This window comes from Lonchura striata, unplaced genomic scaffold (genome assembly GCF_046129695.1).
Source record: "Lonchura striata isolate bLonStr1 unplaced genomic scaffold, bLonStr1.mat Scaffold_85, whole genome shotgun sequence".
Classification (NCBI taxonomy): domain Eukaryota; kingdom Metazoa; phylum Chordata; class Aves; order Passeriformes; family Estrildidae; genus Lonchura; species Lonchura striata.
In genome coordinates, this window is record NW_027461188.1 from 1,330,593 (window position 1) to 1,352,189 (window position 21,597).

General features: G+C 46.3%; 2 protein-coding genes across 2 annotated transcripts in view; one reads left to right on the plus strand and one right to left on the minus strand.

The window, feature by feature from the left end:
- The window catches only part of LOC110469778 (uncharacterized), a gene marked incomplete at its 5' end in the record, with an annotated part of 706,345 nt that overhangs the window by 162,914 nt on the left and 521,834 nt on the right, over nucleotides 1-21,597 (minus strand). The window lies entirely within an intron of this gene.
- The window catches only part of LOC144248772 (uncharacterized), a 157,129-nt gene continuing 143,465 nt past the window's right edge, over nucleotides 7,934-21,597 (plus strand). The window contains exon 1 of the mRNA XM_077790766.1: nucleotides 7,934-8,922. Within this exon, the coding sequence (XP_077646892.1) occupies nucleotides 8,221-8,922 (702 nt within the window). The 5' untranslated portion in view covers nucleotides 7,934-8,220. The remainder of the gene's footprint in view (nucleotides 8,923-21,597) is intronic.

The following is a 21,597-nucleotide window of genomic DNA, read 5'->3' on the forward strand; positions in this document are numbered from 1 at the left end:
ACAGCTTGTAATCAAATTATGCCATTCAAATGAAAATGGGTTCTCTGTCTCCTGATATGAATTTGTGAGAAACGCCAATCACTTGGTTTTTAAAATGTTAGAAGTTTAATACTAGTAAAATGGTTATAGAAGTAGAAATACAATTAGACTACTAAAAATTTAGGGTTAGGACAATTGCAAGACATTAAAAAGCAAAGACTTACAGATGTCCGGATGCTCTCTTGGGCGCTTAAGCCACAACAAGAATACCTTGTGAATAAAGGAATCACCCCTAAAAAAATACACTGTTGCATATTCTTATATCCTTCATGGTTATGCATACATTTTATTTAAAACAAGAAACTCTGTCTGTTGTATGTCAGCTATTTTTTTTAATCCCCATGGCATCCTCCAGTCTGAGCATGGCCTGAAGAAATTAACTTCTTCTAGTAAGAAATCCATAAATTGCTCTTCTCTGGAGAATTTAGGTGTTCCTTGAGCGAATTTAGGTGTTCTCATTCCTTAACCCCCCCCCCACACACACATGCATATTTTCTCTTTTAACTACTAAAGCTTCATTTTATCTACAAAGCTACGTTTACCATACTATTAAGATGTTCATACAGCACAAGTTATCAATATAACATAATACATATAGTAACTATCTGCACAGAGCCATATAACATGCATTTTTCACAAAATCGTTTTGGTTCCCAGGGGCTGGTACATGGTGTTGTAGGATTTGTTCTGGTGGCCGTTCATCTTTTCCCCATGTTTGGGCGCTCCCTCAAGCTGGGGCTGCATCAATTGACCATTTTTTTTCTTACTCCTTCATCATATACTTGAATTCCAACTGATTTCCCTGAATTTGTTCTAGCAAAACCCCCAGTGCTCTGATACACCCTGTACAGCACAGACAGGGACAGGAGATGTTGGAGTGGGCAGAGGGATGTTCCCCCCCCTTATTTTAGTGAAGTTTTCCCAACATTCTCCATTTGCTTTTTCTCTTTGCAGCTTCAGCCATTTCTGTTGCAGAGTCAGAGATCCTCAGCATGGGCTCTGCCTTCAGCTGTGCAGATTCCATCTGTGCAAGCAGGCAGAGCTTGGGGTGAGGGGCAGAGGGAATCAGCCAATTCCTGCCCCAGGCAAGAAGAGCCAGGTACATTGTCCCCAGTTTGCCCCTGCAGTTTTAATTTGCATTTCTGAAGCTCCTCCTGGGTGCCTGGAATGCAGCTTCTCTTCCACAGCAGCCTTCAGCAGCCTCAGTTGTGCCCCCTCCCCACAATCTGCTGTTTTTTTTTTTCCTTCAAATGATCTATTTATTGTTTATGAGTTAAAGGGTCACCTTTAAATCTCATCTAGTTTTGAAAATTTTGAAAAACTCTAATCACTTGGTTTTTAAAATTTTAAAAGTTTAATAATAATAAAATGGTTATAAAAATAATAATACAATTAGAGTTAGGACAATTACAAGACCAAAAGAGCAAAGAACTACGGACGTCCAGATGCTCTCGGACACTAAGTCAAGAAAAGCTTGACTTGTGAACAAAGGAATCACCCTTAAACCAAGACACTTGTTGCATATTCATACATCCTTCATGGTTATGCATACATCCTATTCTAAACAAGAAACTCTGTTGTATGTCAACTGTTCCCTTTAATCCCCTGGCGTCTTCAAGTCTGAGCAAGGCCTGAAGAAATTAGCTTCTCCTGATCAGAAGCCATAAATTCCTCTCCTTTGGAAGATTTAGGTGTTCTTCGAAGGGAGCATCTCATTCCTAAAAAGAAAACTCCCCCCACATACATAATCTCTATTTTAACATAATGTTGTAACCTAAAACTACACTTAACACAATACGTAAGGGAATTAATACAGCATAACTTTCTAACATTGCACATATAATATTCATTGTAACATTTGCGAAAAGCCAATCATAAATATGCATTTTTCTCAATCTCACCTCTTACTGCTCAAGCCAAATGATTTATAAAGAATATTTCCTGTCCTCTTGCATTCTTTGGACTCTGTTAGTAATCAAATAAAACATGGGATTAAACAAAGAAGAAATAACAAAACACTTGTAACACATAAAAGGAAGAATCCTAATTTCTTCCAGCATCCCATTCTCAATACATTACCCCACCTGCTAGTTTTTAACATTATTTTCCCATTTTTGGACTGATACCTGGGTCATAATTTTTTTCTGATATCCTTTGTTTTTTCTAGGATGACATCCTCATTGCCATCTATTTTCAACAATCTGTACACCCCATTCTTTAGCCAATAAATAGCGTAAAGCCAACCTATTTTAATGCACTGCAGGTGATGTTTGGCTTTGCAGACTCCATATTAATTCCAATGCCTGAGCAGCTTTGTTTATTATCTTCTCTATAACTGCTTGGAGTCATTTAATATGACTGAGGATATAATTTGGGGTTAACACAGAGCTAGACTGCTGTGCTTGTTTTACCTTTTTTTTTACTACTTATCTCTTTACTGAATCTTGGACTATATTGGACTATATTTCTAAGATCAAATGTAAAACAAATCCATCTCTCCTTTTGGACATTCCATGCCCCAAGTATTACTACTTTTTCCTAAGTTCTTTGTAATGTGATAATTTTCCCCCTTTTTCCTGCAGGTACTTAATTTGGATGGGTTATAACAGTGGCTGTTGACATGGGTGTGTGTACCAAAAAGGAACTTTGGTTTCTTTCCATGTGATACTTTCTGTAGCATTTGTGACACGATCTTGCTGCTATCTCAGAAGGGAAAAGACAACAAATGAGAGACAGAAACAGGAATGACAGAGGTCTGGCTTGGCTTATACCCCCACCTCCCCTGCCTGTGGGGCTGCTGCCCACAGCAGGTACGTGTGATCTTCTCGCTGGTGAGTACAGTGCTCAATCCAGGCTTGCCCTCTGTTTCCCTTGTCACTCCTTTTTTACTCATTTCCAGGCAAATTGTTTTTGACACCTTTTAACTGTGGTTTTCCACCATTCCTCAGGTATCTCTCAGTCCACAGGCATTGATAATCCCCATCTACAAAAGCAGTTTATTACTTCAGTTTTTGAGGTCTTTCTGTATAGGGGATTGATTCAGTACTCAATACTTCTTGCCACAAGAACATAGATTTTGTGAGCTACAATGCCAATTATTCTCATAATTTAAACATTCACTTATAACCCAGCTGCCATGTCCAATATGGGGATGAATCAAATAAAGTATACAGCATAGTATTAATGGCAATTTCCCTTCTTGCCTGTACAAGCCACAGGCTAAGGCCAGACTATAAGAACTCTTTGACTCAAACACTCCCGATCCTCCTGTTTGAAGTGGCAGTGTTCCTCTGCCAAGGAGGTGTCGGAGGCGTCTCAGGGCTTATTCAGGCAGGGCTTAGAACCAGTGATGCAAGCTTTGCCTTATTTCTCAGTTAGGTGTTATTCTTTGTACCTGCCTTGGGTCATTTGGGTCTTCCCAAACCATTACCACCCAGTCCTGGTTGAAAGTCAGTTTGGTATCACCCGGTTTAGATGTGATAGTCCATTCCTCACGTTTCTTCACAAATTCTTTTCTTTTGCTGGCATGAATTCACCCTCTTTTCCATGGTTGGGATTGCTGCTTTAGTAGTACCTGGAAAGGACTTCTTAATAACACAGTGTTAAAAGAAAAGAAAAACAATACTGCATTAACTTTCACCATTAGTTTTCTTCAAAACTTTCTGGGTTTAACTAAAAACTTTTTCTGTAGCTGCTTCTTCTTCTTGTATCCAGCTGTGCTAATTGCTGCAGAGGCCAATTCTTCTTCTTGTGAGCTATAATTAGTTAAATAAAAAAAGGACTAGCCCAAATTTAACACAAGATGTATCACATCTCTTGGTTTTTTGCTTTTTAGGCAACATCCAACTGTTTTAGTCTTACAGACCCATTCTTCAGAACAAAACCCTCCTTTCCTTAATAACAAAAATCAGAAGGAAAAAAAAGAAGTCTTGTTTAAAAAAATAAAGCACATTGTGAGAGTCAGCTATCTCTGCTTTGATCTTATCTCTATTGGTGGTCCAGCTCTCCCTCTTTTTCACAGCTTTGCCTTTGACTGTACTTCCTCACTCCCCTCCCCTTGTTGTCACTCTGTCTAGCAGGAATGGGGGAGAACTTACAAATAGCGACGGTATGGGGACTTTGGGGTGTATTTCGCTCTCCCTCTTTCTCTTTCTCTCTCTTTCCCTTTCTCTCTCTTTTTCTCTCTTTTTTTTTCTTTTTCTCTTTTTCTCTCTATTTCTCTTTTTCTCTCTTTTTCTCTCTTCTCTCTTCTTCTCTCTTTTTCTCTCTTCTCTCTTTTTCTCTCTTTTTCTCTCTTTTTCTCTCTTTTTCACTCTTCTCTCTTTTTCTCTCTTTTTCTCTCTTCTTCTCTCTTCTCCCTTTCTCTGTCTTTCGCTCTCTTTTTCTCTCTTCACATTTCAACATCCACATTCCAATATCAGTCCACTTTCTAACATTAGTCCTACATCCTGGAGAGGTGAGTCTGCCAATCACCTCTCCCTCCTTTTTCAACTTCCTTACAAATTTAATTACTTTTGTTATGTGTGTTCTGCAGGCCTTTAATTCACGGCACCCTCCACCAAGGGCTACCAGCTACCCACAGCTGACAGTGCTAAAACTAAAGACTTATTTTGCTGTCACAATTTTCCATTCACAAACTTGAAAGGGTTGTAGGAACAAGGTAAACAAAAACTTACTTCTGAAGTGATCTTGCCTGCAATAAAAAATTTAAGGCAATGCTTGTTAGTGCAATGTAATTTGCAAAGAAGCCAAGGTTTGATTTGGGAAGGGCATCTGAGGACACAGAGCATGAGTTTTACCAATCTATAATTTGAAGAGGGAATAGACAAAATGTGGATACAGTGGGGGAGACAGCAAGTAAGGAATTTATCTCTGCAATACTCTCTTTTTGACTGCCAGGAGACACTCTCTGAAGGGGTTCTTACAGTACAAACAATAACTGGATGGGAAGAGGCACTCTTGAATTTAAGCTTTGGTGTCAAAATAGGAAATTGCCCCTGAGCACTGCAGTGCTGGAGCACCCTGCCTGCAAACTCACCAGAGGCAAGCCACTGCTGCCACGCTGCAGGGCTGCCTGCAGCACAGAGGGAATCATGGCCAAGCCCTCCCTGCAGGCCTGGGTAATCCACACAAGGAATCACAATTGCTTCATAGCTCTCTAACTCATTCAAGAAATAGGAAACTGTAGTAAACAGAGATCTCCCTCACCATCTTTTTCATATGTGTGTGTCACACACCCACTGTGATGCTGGAAGTAACAAATTGCTTACATTAGAAGATACTGAAACTTTTTCTTCATCTAGCTTTGTAAGTTCCCTTTTCTATATGTAGCCACCTCCCATTGTGGGAAAAAAGGAACCCTATTTTTTTACAAGTGTCTTGTATGCACAATTTTATTTGCTGTTCTAGATACACTGCAAGTAGTTAGCACTTCCAGAAAAACTAGCAAACAAACAAAACAAAAAAACTAAGAAAGCAAAACACATTTGGGTACATGAAAAAGGACTGGTTGGAAGGAAAATTGTTTCTCATTGACCTACCAAGCAGCTGGTGTTACCTTTATTTTAACTTTACACACTGAGAACACTTGATTGAACAGCCTGCATTGACTCAAATTAATAGCAGGTTTTGCTATGTCACAGCTGTAAACTAGTTTTTCAATCCTAGAGTACAGTAAGTTATGTATTTCAAGATAAAAATCACAATGCAAATTGGAAGAAATTTAGTACTGCATGAGGTGTGCACACAATTAATTTACCTCTAGAAGTCAGTTTATGACTTTCCTCTACTAGGATTGCAGTAGCTGCTATAGCTTGAATACACACTGGCCAGCCTTGATTTACTGGATCCCACATCTTTGATAAATAAGCCACGGGTCTCTTTACTCCTCCCCACTCTTGAAACAAAACCCTATGAGCTACCCCCTTTTTTTCATTTACATACAAATGAAAGGGTTTTGCTAGTGAAGGTAAGCTTAAAGTTGATATTGGGGCTAGTTTTAACTTCTTTTTTCTTAATTTTTCATTATCCTTTTTGATCCATTTTATATCATCTCCCTCTGTCATTTTTTTTTATTCAAAAATTTTACTGCCTGTGTATATCCTTCAATCCACAATCTATAATATCCCAATAATCTGAGTATCTTTCTGATTTCCCCCTTTGAAGAGGGAGGGGGAAGGGATAGAATCCCTGTGTTTCAGTCTGGGTTGAGCTTCCAACTACCCTTACTAAGCAAGTGTCCAAGATATTTTACCTCTGATTGTATAAATTGCAGCTTCCCTTTTGATACCCTTAATCCTTTTTCCCCAAGAAAATTCAAAAGCTTTATAGTAGCCTTTCTAACTTCAGCTTCAACTTCCCCAGAAAGTAAAAGATTATCCACATATTGGATAATTTGTATTCCAGGGGGAGTGGGGAAAGTTTGTAGTATTGTTTCTAAAGCTTGTCCAAATAAGTTTGGGGATTCTGTAAGCCCCTGTGGTAGTTTTGTCCATCTTAATTGCTGTTTTCTCCAGTTAGTGGGTCCTTCCATTCAAAATCAAAGATACCTTGCTCTCCTGGGCTAATGGGCAAGCCCAAAAGGGATCTTTAAGGTCCACTACACTAAACCACTGATGCTGGGGAGGAACTTTACTGAAAAGAGTATAAGGATTTGGTACCACTGGATAGCGGGTCTGAGTTCCTTTGTTAACCTCCCTTAAGGCTTGTACCAGTCTATAGCTCCCGTCAGGCTTCTTTACTGGGAGTATTGGGGTATTATGGGGAGACATACAAGGTTCTAATGTCCATCCTTTATTAGTCCTTCTATTGCTGGCTTTAAACATTCCTGTCCTTCTAAAGATACAGGATACTGCCATACATGTATGGGACAATTTTTTTTTCCTCAGTTGTAATCTTTATGGGGTCAATATTTAATCTTCCCCTATTTCCCTCCCCAGCCCAAACTTCGTTGTTAATTCTTCTTCCATCCTCCTGGCCTAGTTTTAAAAGTCTAGCTGTCATCTTCCCATCTTCTGGAACAACCCCTATTCCTAATTTCACCTGTAAATCTTGTCCCAATAAATTGCTACCTGCCCCTGGGAACAAGAAAACATCCCTCATCCAAAATTTAGTTTCTCCCTCTATTACCACATTTTTAATAATGGGTACTGTGAAACTCTCTCCTTTTGCTCCTGTTACTATTACGGTATCTTTGCTTACACTATAACCTTTTGGAATATTTAACAGAAAGGTTCTTTTTGCCCCTGTGTCTACCACAAAGTCCAATTCTTCTTCTTGGGGACCCACTCTTAAAATTATCTCAGCATTCCCCACCTGGACCCACCTGCGCCCCCCCTCGGCCCCATGGCCCCGCGAGGGGAATTTGGGGAGGTGGGAGTGGGGCAGCGCCAAGGCCGGGCCCCCCCGCGCTGTCCTGGCGGGAGCGGCTGCAGTGGGGACCGAGTGCGGGCGGGAGCGGCCGAGAGCCCAGCGCTGCCCCAGCCCGACCTGCCCCAGCTCCATCCCTGCCCCTGCGCTGGGATGCTGTGGGGCTGGGGGGAAGAGGGAGCCGGCAGTGGGTGCTGGGCCTGGGGGCAGGAGGAGAGGGGAAGGAGAAGCAGGGTGGAGGAACAGAATGGTCAAAAGATGCAAGTGGCAGGAAAGGGTGGGATTGTGCAGGAGGAGGAATAGCAGGAGGAAGAGGAGTGTGAGGAAGAGCAAAGACACAGGAGGAGAAGGAGGAGGAGCAGAAAGAGGAAGCAGCAGAAGGTTCCACCCCTCCCTGTGTCTGCAGCCTCCCCCCAGCCCCAGGAGCGCTGCTCCCCCCACATACAGCAGGTGACTGTGGAGGGGGATCCACGATTTTCACAGGGTGAATCTTCTTGTTTCTGAGCTTGCTTGGGCTAAATGTTGGTGCTTTGGTTTTATGTGGCAGTTGAATCTTTATGTTTTGGAGGTGGATTTGCTGAGCTGTTATGTTTGGGGAGGTTTTGTACTGTGTCTTGAAGTTTGCAGGATTTTTGAGCTAAATCTTGGTGTTTTGTAGGTTCTTATAGACACAAGATTCCCAGTGACTTCCTGAGATGAACTTGGGCAAGGAGGAACCTCCAGTACAAGGAGCTTTTCTCTTGTTTTTCTGTCAAATCAGGATTTGTCATTTCCAGGGCGTGGCTGGATGGAGGAGGAGGAAAAGCCCCAGAGATGCTGCAGGAGGAGGAGCTGCAAACCCAGCCCAGGGAGCTGTGGGGAGGAAAGAGCCCCCTGAGCCAGGAAGGCGGGCAGAGATCCATCCGGAGCTTGGAGCTGGTGAAGAAGCCTCATGGCAGGGAGAAGCCCCACAAGTGCTTGGAATGTGGGAAGGGTTTCAGGTGGAGATCCAACCTGATCGATCACCAGAGGATCCACACTGGGGAGAGGCCCTATGAGTGTGGAGAGTGTGGGAAGAGGTTTCAGAGAAGCTCCACTCTCCTCAGACATGAGCGGAGTCACACAGAGGAGAGGCCCTACCGCTGCCCCGACTGTGGGAAGGGCTTCAAGCACAACTCCAACCTCACCATCCACCAGCGCATCCACACCGGGGAGAGGCCCTACGAGTGTGGGAAATGTGGGAAGGGCTTCAAAGACATGTCTGGCCTGATCCAGCACCAGGTGATCCACACTGGGGAACGGCCCTATGAGTGCTTGGAATGTGGGAAGAGCTTTGGGAGGAGCTCAGGCCTGCGAGCACACCAGTGCATCCACACTGGGGAGAGGCCCTATGAGTGTCCCCAGTGTGGGAAGAGGTTTCAGACCAGCTCCAATCTCCTCCTCCATGAGCGGATTCACACAGAGGAGAGGCCCTTCCACTGCCCCGACTGCGGGGAGGGCTTCAAGCAAAACTCCCACCTCACCAAGCACCGGCGCATCCACACCAGGGAGAGGCCCTACGAGTGTGGGAAGTGTGGGAAGAGCTTCTCACAGAGCTCAGCCTTGACCACACACCAACGGAGGCACCACTAAGGGAAGCCCTGTGAGTGCCCTGAGTGAGGGATGAGGGTTTGGGAAGAGCTTGGAGTGAGGGAAGAGAGAGAGGGAAGAGCTTGGTGTGCTGCTGCAGCTCCATCCCCCATGGGAGGATCCAGGCTGGATGATCCCCAGTGACCCCCGTGGGGCAGAGCCCTGGTGCCCCGGTATGGGGAATAAAACAGAGAGTAAAGCAATGGAGCTGATAAAGGGGCCCGATATCTGAGGCCTGACTGAGCAGAAACTGTGGGAGACACAGACACAGTTTAAGTCTCCCTGGGCAAGAAGTGACCAGGCAACATGGTGTGAGTCTTTGTGATAAGATAAATGTTCCCAGGTTACTGGATGTCACCAAGAAGGTGTAACCAATGGGAAATTGTTACCAAAAACAGAGCCCTCTATAAGCCCCATACAAGTAAATCCCTGTATAAACACCTGGTACACTCATTAAAATTGGCTTTGGTCTAAACTCGGGTGTCCCCGTCTCTCCATGGTGGATAACCCTGTTGTGGGTGATCCCCGTTGGGTGGGGGAAGGTGCTGGAGGGATTTCTTTCCCTTCTCCTGGTGCTGCCGTGGTTTGGTTGGTAATAAATTCCCTCCCTGTGCCCAGGCCGGGTCTGTTGTCCCCGTGCCGGTGCTCGGGCCGGGATCTCTCCCGTTCCTTCTCTGCACTGCCGGGCCTCTCCTCAGCCAATGAGAGAACGCGGTGGAGAAGAGTCAGCCAATCAGCGAGAGCGGGGCTGATGACTCACCAGTTGCCGGGCAGACCCGCAGCAGGCAGTGTTCCCCACCTGGACCCGCCCTCCCTGCCCAGGGCCGGCCCCGCCGTGGGGTCCCCCCAAGTCCCTCCCCAGTGCCCCCATGAACTGGGCTGGGTTTAACTGGGAAGCTTTACTGGGAACACTGGGAGCAGGCGGGCAGGGGCAGAGTGACAGCAGGGCTGGGGGGACACGACCCCCCCAAAATCAGCATCATGATGGAGCGGGGGGTCCCGACCGGGCCCGAGGTCACAGGGAGCGGCTGCGGCCGCCAGTGTCTCAGGAGCTCTGTGGGCAGAGAAAAGGGGGTGACACCAGGCTGGGGGCCCCGGGGAGCACACACATTCCAGAGGAGGGGGACAAGACACACGGGACCCCCCAGACTCTCTTGCACAGGTAGAACCCGATCCCCAGTGCCAGGAAGACGAAGCCCAATTTGGGAGTCTCCAGTTCCTGTCAGCATCTTGCTGCGGCAGCATCCAGCAACATCTCTGGGTGGTCCGCAGGGGTCAGGATCTCCCAAAAACTCTCACAGACACTCAAGCCCCTCCAAGCACTTTCCTAGTCTCTCCCAGCCCACTCAGGATCCCCTGAAACCTCCCTCTTGATCCCTTCCTGACCTCCCCAGGACCCACCAAAGCCCCTCCTGTCCCTCTCAGGATCCCACAGCCTCCTTCCAGTCGTCCCCCACTGCCCCAGGACCCCTAAAGCCTATCCCAGTCCCTTCCCAGCCCCACCAGGACTCACCCAGAGCCCTCCCAGTCTCTTCCCAGCACAACCAACCTCATCCCAATCTCTGCTTTTCCATCCCCAATCTCCATCCAGCTCCTTCAGGCTCACTCTATTCCCTCCCACTTAAACCTAGCGCCCCCAAACTCCCTCCCAGTGCCCAACAGGACCCCCAGAACCTCATCCCACCCTCCCCAGTATCCTTCAAACCCCTTCTTAGCCCTTCTAAACCCCCAACTTCCTCTCCCAGTTGAAACCAGGCTCTCTCCAACTCCCTCCCAGGTTCTCCCAGCACATCCCAGTGGCTCTCCGAGCACCCTCAGTTCCTCCCCCATACCCCAGTTCCGGCTCACAGGTTGTTCCAGGCTGATGTTGTTGGCAGGTGGAGGTGAGCCCAGCCTGGGTTGGGGTTTCCAGCAGCACCAGGAGCTGGTGGGTCCAGTCCCCGTTGGGGACCACGTCGGTGGCCACCACAGAGAGCTCCTGCTGGCCCTGGAACCACCTCAGCTGGATGGGAGCAGGCGGCCGGGGCTGGGCCGGGAGCTCGAGGGCAGCAGAGAGATGGACACGCTGGGGGGAACTGGGAGAGAGTGGGTGTAATAAATAAAATGGTCTTTGTTCATCAAAATGAGTGTTAAAGGAGACAAGAATTTGAACTGAGTAGGGAATGCAACTAGCATAGAAGACTGTGTAACTAATTATATACAAGTTAACTTTTAGGCCAAGGACAATCTGCAAGGAAGATGAGGAGCCTTCATTCCTGCGACCTCCAAGGGCAGAAAAAAAGACCCCCAGGAACCAATTGCACCGACGCAGAGTGCATTGAGAGAAAATACGTCAACCGGGACGTATAAAAACAAAAAGGTCAAAGGGGGGAAGGTGCTCCGTGGCAGAGCAGAGGCTCCCCAGCCACCCAGCGCTGTTCTTTTGCTTAATACCGCTTGCTTAATAAATTCTTGTTAATTGATTTATCTATAATTAGCCTCCCCAATTGAATTTGTCCATAACAAATTTGGTGCCGTGACTCGGATAAGGGCGACCGGGTGGGAATTCCTAATCAGGGAGGCACCCCGCTGCCTCTGCAGCGGCCCTGGTGCAGGCTTTTCCTTCCCAGACCCTTACCAACGAGCCCAAATTCGGTATTGAGCACAAGGGATACCGGTAACCCCGTAATGTTTGTGCACGAAGCCGGGCGAAGACGCAGGACAGCGTGAGTATAAAAGTGGGGATCCGCTGGGTTGGGGTTGGGATCCCAGGACATAACTCATGAGATGTCCTTGTAGGACGAGGCACGGGCAGAGCTCTGAGTAGTGCGGTTTGCAGAGCCCGCGAGGGGCTGGGCACCAACAGGGGCCGCAAGTGTGTGTGTGCCTGAAGGTGTCCTGGGAGATGGGACAGAGGAAAAGCAAGCCCTCTGCTTCCATGGGGACGGGAACCCCGGTAACGCTTCCCCAGATCCCCCCTGACAGTCCGTTAGGTCTAATGATAAAATCTTGGGATGAATATCCTTCAAGGAAAGGGAAGGCTAGGGCAAAAATGATATATTATTGTATAAAAGAATGGGGAGGAAAACAAATCTGTAGTGATAATTTATTTTGGCCAGTGTTTGGAAACTTCAAGGACTCGATTTGCCAGGCATTAAACATTTATGTAAACTCTAAAGAACCTTTTGATATGGAAGAGAGCAAGTATGCTGCTCTCTGGATAGTGGGGGAAACAAGAGCAAAACTTTTTGCCTGAAGCACCCAGGGAGGGAAAAAGAAAAATAAAAAGCCTGAGGAAGTTCCAACTGCACCCCCTCTACCATACATCCCTCCTCCTCCTCCTCCTCCACCTCCACCAGCACCACCTGCAGTCTACCCCAATTTAGATCAAGGGGGAGATTTTGATAACCAAGAGGTAGAAATCCCAGAGCCTGTCCCTGAGGAAAATCGCTGCATTGTTCATAGTTTAACAAGGGGGGAAAGAGAAAGGGAAAGGCAAGCTCTATATCCATGAAGGGAAGTAGCTTTGGGAATGATCCCTAACCCCAGTGCTGGTCAGCAGGGACAACCAACCCAAATTCTGGGAATAGGTTATGTGGAGGTACCTCTTAACTCAGGAGATGTGAGGGAGTTCAAGAAAGAAATGGGAGCATATGGGCCAAACCTTAAAGGAATTTTCTGACCCTATAGCCGGGACTTCCCATGTGAACAAATTCAGAATCCAGCGGAGGTGGCAGAGTACCTGAAAGATAAATGCCATGATAAGTCTAAGGAGAAAAAGATCATTGCAGCGAGCTGGGCCCTCACATATGTTTATCACACCCTGCTAGATACTGTAGGGCAGCAGACAGAGCAAGGGGGGCAGGGAGATAAATCATCAGCGATCCCAGTCACTCAGGCTGCAGCCAACAGCCCCGGCTCGAAGCCAGCAGCTAAACCAGACTGTGAGCCTAAGCCAGCAGCTAAAACAGACTGTGAGCCTCAACCAGTGGTTGTTGCTATGAGCACAATGGGCCAGTGATGCCTCAGGCCATCAGGGCAGAGATGCCACCTACAAGTGGGCACGAGACCAAGGGGTGGATCTAACCATGGACAGTATTTCTCAGGTGATCCATGACTGTGAGACCTGTGCTGCCATCACAGGCCAAGCAGGTGAAGCCCCTGTGGTATGGTGGGCGGTGGTCCAAGTACAAGTATGGGGAGGTCTGGCAGATTGACTATATCACACTGCCCCAGACACGCCAAGGCAAGCGCTACGTGCTGACCATGGTAAAAGCCACCACTGGATGGTTGGAAAGCTACCCTGTGTCTCATGCTACAGCCTGTAACACCATCCTGGGCCTTGAGAAGCAGGTCCTTTGGAGGCATGGTACCCCTGAGAGGATTGAGTCAGATCATGGGACTCGTTTCAAGAACAGCCTTATCAACACCTGGGCTAGGGAACATGGCATTGAGTGGGTGTACCACATCCCAAACCATGCACCAGCTGCAGGCAGAGTGGAGAGGCACAATGGACTGTTAAAAACCACCTTAAAAGCATTGGGTGGGGGATCTTTCAAAAATTGGGAGCAACATTTAGCAAAGGCCACCTGGTTAGTTAACAGCCGAGGTTACACCAGTCGAGCAGGTCCTGCCCAGTCTGAGCCCCTGAATATAGTAGATGGAGATAAAGTCCCAGTGGCACATGCCAGAGGTTTGTTAGGAAATCAGTGTGGATCAATTCTGTCTCGAGTACAGACAAACCCATTTGTGGGATTGTCTTTGCTCAGGGACCAGGTTGTACATGGTGGATAATGCAGAGAGATGGAGCAACACGATGTGTACCTCAGGGGGATCTGATTGTGGGGTGAGACTCATGTGCAAATATCACTGTTTGCTGGATGGTGCTGCCAGTGTCTGTACACAAAAACACACAGACATGAGACAGAAGGAAATGTGTGTCAAAGGTTTGAGCAAGTGAACTAGAAGGAAATGTGTAAGTGTCAAAGGTTTGAGTAAATGAAAGAAGTTTTTACTTGATGAAGTTTATACGTGATGTTGAAGATATGGAGATAAGGGGTGGAATGTCCGAGGGTGATGTTATGGTGTTTGTATCTCCAATCGTGGGTTCTGTTCATGTTTGATATTCTGTTCTGTGCTCTCAGAACTGACTCTGAAAGTGAAGGTTTGTTTTGCCTTGTTATCAGCCGGCTCACCTCCCCCCATGGTCTGCTGTCTAGAAGAGGCCAGTGCTGGCTGGCTTGCTTTGCTTTGCTTGCTGGCTTTTGCTTGCTTTGCTTTGCTTTTTTTGCTTGCTTCTGCTTTTGCCTTTTCTTCCTAGTTAGTTTAGCTGAGCAGTCCAGTTCTTTGCCTGGACTGTTTCCTTTCCCTTTCCCTTTCCTGAATACCATCCAACCTGCTCTGGACTGGGACCCTCTAAACACCGAGGAGCACCGGGAGCCTGCGCTCTGTGATCTGCAGCAGCCATCCCCAGTGCCCAGAGCAATCCCCAGCGCCCAGACCCGGGCGACCACCCCCAGGAGAGACTTTCTGGATTTGTCATCTCTGCAGAGTGGTGAAAGAGTTTTGTTGTCATCTGATGTTGTTCATTTTTTTACTGCTGGGAAGGGTTTTGTTTGTTAAATAAACAGGTTCTTTTCCACTTCTCTCAGAGAAAATTCTTCCCAAATCAGGTGGGTGGGGAGGGGCCGTGGGGGTTTGTTTTCTGGGGGCTCCTTCCAGAGGTTTTTCTCCCAAATTTGCCCTAAACTAGGACAAATATTTTGCTGCCCATTTCGTGTCTGGAGAGAGTGAAAAAAAAAAAACAACCCAGTTCTAATCATATTTTGGTTCCAATTACTTTGTGTTAGTATGGAGCAGTTACTGGCTATGTTGTTTGAATTCATAGTGTCTTTTAGAGTGCAGGCCTGTATGTGTTTCTGGTCCCTAGGGTTTTTTGAGATCTTAATCCCTCTATGGTCCCTAGGTTTATTTTCTTATTCAGGAATAGCTCCGGTATTGTCCCTAATATGTAGTTTTTGTAGTAGAAGGGCACTGACCAGAATATCCATTGGGCTGGGCTTGGGTGTCATGGCTTTCAGGGGTTTATGAAGGTGCTGAAGTCTGTTCCAGGAATGCATGGCTCATGGTCATGGTTGTGCAGCCAGTTTGTTAGAGGGGAAGCAGGGGATGAGGCTTTTCAGCCTTTGCTTTCCTTCTTCTCCTCTGAATCTCTCAGCTCCCTATTAGAGAATGTTCCGTTTCCCCTGACTGTTAAAGAGACCATCTTCCTGGTGTTTAACCTGGTAAGGTTTCTCTATACAGTCTGCAGTCTCTCTAGAATGAGGGCTGAGATTTCTAGGGGGGCTGAAGAGACCCCTGACCCAGGAGTAGACCCAGGTGTGAGAAATCCTGAGTGGTGTGGGAAATGGGGGGGACGGGAATTGGCACATAGACTGTTTTCCCACATTCAAATAGATTTTACTGATTTGCCTAAAGTAGGAAGGTATCAACACTTATTGGTGATAATAGATCACTTGACTCACTTTGTAGAGACATTCCCTACCTCCAGGGCAACTACACAAACAGTAGTAAAAATACTATTAGAAGAGATAATCCCCCGCTACAGACTAGCAGAAGTAATAGACTCAGACAGAGGGCCACACTTTGCCTCCAAAATAATTAAAGAAGTAGTTACAGCTCTAGGAACAAAGTGGCAACATCATACACCCTGGCATCCACAAAGCTTGGGTAAAGTGGAAAGGGTAAATGGGAAAATTAAGAAACAACTAACTAAATTGATGTATGAAACACAGTTATCTTGGGTAAAATGTTTACCTTTAGCCTTGTTAAATATAAGAACTCTGCCCAGAACCGATATTGGAATTTCTCCATTTGAAATGCTTTCTGGGATGCCTTATGACATGGATTCTCCTATAGATCACCCTGAAATAAGTAATCAACAAATTAACCAATATGTCATGCAACTTATGAAGGCTCGGGAAGGGCTTAGAAGAGTTGGGTTACTAGTGCAACAAGCTCCTTTAGACCTAGCAATCTATAATATAAAAGCAGGTGATAAGGTGTTAATAAAAACCTAGAAAGAAACCTCACTAACCCCAAATTGGGAAGCCCCCTGTGTTGTTTTACTCACTACAGAAACTGCAGTCAGAACCGCCGAGAAGGGGTGGACCCATGCGAGCCAAATAAAGGGAGCGATTCCTGCTGCTGCCGAAGAGCCCTGGAGAATAACCAGCCAGCCCGGGGACCTTAAGGTCACATTTAAATGGACTGAATGGACTCAGTAAGAATTGTACGAACCAGCTGGTAGAGTGAGATACTGGACTATGGATATCCTATAACTAATGATTTTAGAGTATATTGTACAAATAAGGATTGTGATTGTTACCCTTTTGTATGCTCTACTTGTAAAATTTGCCAGGAACGGTGATGGGTCCATAGTTACAGAGGCACTCCTCCTAGGGGTATTTGTAAAGGTGTTATCAGTTAGAAAGAGAACTGACAGAGTCAGTCCTAAGGATTGGAGAAGAGAACGGGACCCTACCAAGGGAATCCCAAGAGTCGTGGGAGGTGTTTACTAAGGGGGCTAGACCCGAAAATTGTTGTTTCCACTCCAATGAACCAATTCCCTTAATTGTTCAAATTATAAAAGGGAATTGCTGGAAAACTTTACCTGGGATTCAGTGTGACTCACCACAAGTGAAGGATAAAAGCTGGGAATCATTCAAAAAGAGGCAACAAAAACAGAGTAAGGGTCCTCCTGAAGAATATCCTTGCTCCGAGAAGATGGTGCGCCTCGCAGCTCGGAGCAACCGAGTCGGCGAGCGAGGCAGAGGGATAAGATGCGGTGGAGGAAAGAGCCCTCAGACTGGGACAATTCAAAGTATTTCAAGAACTGCCTCAAGGATACTGATCTCCCAAGGGTAAAGGTGAGCCTGACAATAACATGTCAAAACAAACACTGGGAATGGGGAGATAATGATAATCAAACCCTGGGGCAGTTTGGACTCCACCCTTGCTGGCAAATTCTGTGCATATTAGTTATATGTTGTACCTGGCCTGGTCAAGGGGACTATGCACACCAGCCAGTTTTCCCCAGCAGCAGCTACAGGCAGTGACCCTAATTATAAGGTAGGGATGGTGTTTCCTGGTTATAGAGGAACTGGTAGGGGTTGGTTGGACTCTGACCGAAATAGACCAAGGGAAAGTTGTTAAGCATAATGCCACCACTGTAGCTCCCATTTTTTTGTTACTAATGAGGACTTGGTAAACTCTATGTGGAGATGGAGTAAACCTGAACTCCGGGCTACCTATTGGTGTCCTAGTTCCAATCCTGGGGGGGGGATATTGAAATTATCCTGGGGAATATCTGTGTGGGTATTGGGGCTGTAAAGCCATAGCAACTGCCTAGGCTGTCACCCATCCAGATAAATTTTTAAAGGTCTCATGGTACCCTGAGAGGTGCAAAATTCCAGAGTATGGCACTCAAGGATAAATTCTGTATAAGGGAGATTGCAGGTTATTGTTGTTACTAAGTTTAACTTTCAAACCTTGCATTTTTAATAAAATCATAGGCATTATAAAAGGAAGACTAGAGGCAGCTCATCTAATGCTTATTAGAGATGGGTACGAAGCATTGCCCAGAGATTCAAAAGCAGATAAAATCCTGGTCTTAGGCTACCAAAAGTTAAAGTGTTTTAATGAACAAATTGGTAAAGAGAAAAAGGAGGGATTGTAATAAATAAAAAGGTCTTTGTTCATCAAACGAGCATTGAAGGAGATAAGAATTTGAACGGAGTAGGGAATCTCAAGATGTGGGAGGAGAAGGAGAAAGGGGGGGAAACAGCAAGTATTCTGCTTAAGAATTGTGCAGAGGTAACTAGCATAGAAGACTGTGTAACAAATTATATACAAGTTAACTTTTAGGCCAAGGACCATCCGCAAGGAAGATGAGGAGCCTTCATTCCTATGACCACCAAGGGCAGAAAAAAAGACCCCCAGCAACCAATTGCACCGGTGAAGAGTACATCGAGAGAAAACACGTCAACCAGAAAAAAAAAAGGGACTATAAAAACAAAAAGGTCAAAGGGTGAAGGTGCGCCCTGGCAGAACAGAGACTCCCCGGCCACCCAGCGCTGTTCTTTTGCTTAATTCTGCTTGCTTAATAAATTCATGTTAATTGATTTATCTATAATTAGCCTCCCCGATTGAATTTGTCCATAACAAGCCTGACTAGAGAAATGAAAAAAAATTAAAGTTGGTGTATTATCCAACACACATGTGCAGAGCAAGCCCCGGCTGCTGAGTCTCAGGAGAAGGCTGAGGGAAATGCACCCACTACAACCCCTCTGTGACTCACTTGGCACCTGGTGAAGAAGTTTGGATGCCTGCAGGGGTTGCTTGTCTCCTCTGGGTGTGTTCTTCCTTCCCTCTGGGAGGGCCTTAATGGAAATTAGTTCCATTTCTCCTGCAGACCAGAGTGGCAGGGAGTCACTGCAGGCTGGTGATACTCTGATACAAGGAAACGGGTGTGCATACAAACCACGCAGTGAAAAGCCAGTGTCCATAAGGGAGCCAGAGGAGCCCTGCATCTTTATTTGAATAAAGGGAGAGAGTCCATGGGGACATCTGCTGCTGGGGTTTTCTCTCTCAAAGTTTTGGAGGACACAGCCCCCTTTTAAACTCCTGGCCACATGCTGCCCTCTTCCTTTCCCCACTGGCTGGGGTACCAGGCCAGGGGACTGCAGGGACCTTTGTACCCTCTTTTCCTTTTGCAAGGTATTAGTTCTGGTCTCCATCCAAACTGTAATAGATAGATAATGAGATGATTGGCTCTCACAATTAAGGGATGAATATTGTGTGTATCTTAAGAGAAGCTTTATTGATGTAGAGTTATGTTATTGTGATTTGTTGTTTAGATGTTCTCTGTTCTCCCCACAGTCCCCTTCCCCCCCACTCCCTATTGTTCCCACATGGAACAGGTGGGCTTTCTAGGACAGGTAGAAAGAAGGCATGTGTGGTATTCACATATCCTTTGAACAGTGAGAGACACAGACTTTCCCAGGAAAATCCTGGGAAAGGCTGTGAGAAAGCTCAGAGAAAGAAAAACAATTATCTTCATTTGCTGCATCTGTTGTTTGGCACATGTGTAATGGAGATTGTTTACCAAAGAGGGGTTTCTTCATTGGACTCTGGTGATGGTGTTTTGATTTAATTTGACCAACTGGTGCCACTCTGTGTTGCCTGTCTCTAAGGGTCATGGGTTTTTCTTCAGGATAGCAGTAGTATAATTTTTAGTATAGTGTAATATAGGACAGCTTAATAAATCTTTTGTTCAGCCTTCTGCAAACATGAAGTCAATGCACGTCATTCCCTGAGGTGGAGGTCCACCACAATAGGTGTCGACATATACCCCTTGCATGGGAGAGTTAGGAAAGGAAATGCTTGTTGCTGGGGGAACACGATGTGACAACACCTGACCTTCAAATGCAGCTACAAGAAATAAATTCTACCAATAAAGGGCAAAGAAGGGTTGACTGAGAGACTTTGGGAGGGGCCAGGGTGGCTGATGCACCCTCCAGGAATGTGAAAGGTGAAGCATCAATCTTGAAGATGAGGCAGCCACCTGGCAAGCAGCCATGGGGCAGGGGCACTTCCCAGGCCTATTCTTCCATATTTATCCTTCTCTTATGTTTTTGTAAATGTTTAATAAACATTTTAAAATTTTTTAAGTGAACAGTTGTTTCTCACAAAACCCAGTCCTAAGGTGAGATGGTCGTGTGTCGTGGTTTGACACGGGAAAAGAATTTTCTTGGAAGGAAGAGGCCAGTCCAGTCAGGGGTCAGGTTTGGATACTGACACTTGGGGTGACCAATTGAAGGTGGACACGCCTCTGAGAACACAGAGGGGTTAAAAGCAGAACTCCCAGGAGAACTCACTCTCTTTGGTTCCGGTCATTGGAGAGTGCAAACCTCCCCTGCCCAGCCATGAGCTGGGTGGGGAAGGGGAAGCCATGTGGCCTGCAGAGGTAGGCCAGGGGGTGAAGGGTCTGAAACCGAGCTGGGCCAGTTCCTGCGGACGGAAGGGTGGAGAACGTCTGAGATGTCTTTGTTTCCCCCCCCCAGCCTAGAGGAAAAGACATAGAGAGCCTGCAGACACCTGGGAGTTTGCTGGCAGAGGAGAAGGGGAGGAGAGGGGAGATACCCAGCATGGGAACGGGAGACAGAGTCCTGGGCCGAGAGATTTCAGCTGTCCGGGGAGTCCGGGAATTTTAACCCTTTCCTGTGAAATGAAGGCTTTGTGAAATATTGCTCCTCCTCAATTTGAAGGAAAGAGAGACAGCCAGGGACCTCAGTTGTTAGGGAAAGAAGGTTGTGGGGAGATGATGGAGTGGCTGTTGGCTGGACTCTTCTTGTCAGCCATAGACTGAACCAACTTCTCCAAGAGAGACTGCATTTTAGGGGGATGCAATGGTGAGCCAAGAAACTCCTCCAGCAAATACCAGTTCAGGGATGAACAGAGGTCAGCGGAGGAGGGTGTGATGATGCTCTCCGTCTTCAGAGAAGAAGAGAAGGCGATCTCTGTTCTTGGACCCCTGGCCTCAGGGGAAAATGGGGGGAACTGTAGTCCCAAAATGAGACACTGGACTGTTGTTCCTGTTGGTCCTTGGCAAAGCATCCTTAAAGGGGCCCTATAAGCAGTCTCTGTCCATGCACGGTGGTGAGAACACTGTGACATGGAGAGGAGAGTGTCAGACTGGCTTGGTGTGTTTGGGCGGTGCCATGTATGACATGGAAAGACAAGAGGTGGCATCTGTGTTTCCTGGGGGTCTATGGTGCAAGGGAGACTCCTCTCTCCCCTGATGGACTCGGTATTGATTATGTGGAAGGGTGAAGACTTGATTAAGGGTCCAATCGTGTCTCGCTGTGGTTTGTTGGAGGTGGGTGGTGGGAGGAGGAATGTTTTGAAAGGTTTTCATTTCAAATTTTGTGTGTGTTTTTTTTTTCCTCCCTTTTTTTTCCTTTTATAGTAGTAGTAGTGTAATAAAGTTTTCCCCTTGTTATTAAGTTTGGCCTGCTTTGCTCTGTTCTCAGTCACGTTTCACAGCATTCAATTGATAGGTTACATTTTCATGGGGGCGCTGGCATTGTGCCAGTGTCAAACCATGACATCGTGTTACTCCTGACAGGAATGGGCTCCCTGCAGTTTGAGCTGTTCTGCAGCCTGTGCTTTTCCGTACCCTGCTTTGCTCTTCAGGTGGCAGATGCCTTGGGCAGGTTACTCCAGACACACGAGAGGGCCAGGGCAGGCCCAATCCCTAAAGCTCTCACAGAGCTGTGCTTGACTCCAAATTAGGTAATCATGAAACGGATTTTAAAGACTGTAGCACATCTGCAGATTCAAGGGATAGTAAAGCCAGTGCTGCACTCTGAGAAGTAAGTCCACAGTCTGAGTCGTTGATGTCATTTAACTAATTTGCAGCTCATTGTGATGATGATGCTGATAGTATCATAGAACATTTCCTTTTTTTTTCCCTCCCCCAAATAAAATGGTGCCATTCAGCTTCTGGAGAAAAGAACTCTCAAAGGTGCAGTTTGGCAGTCA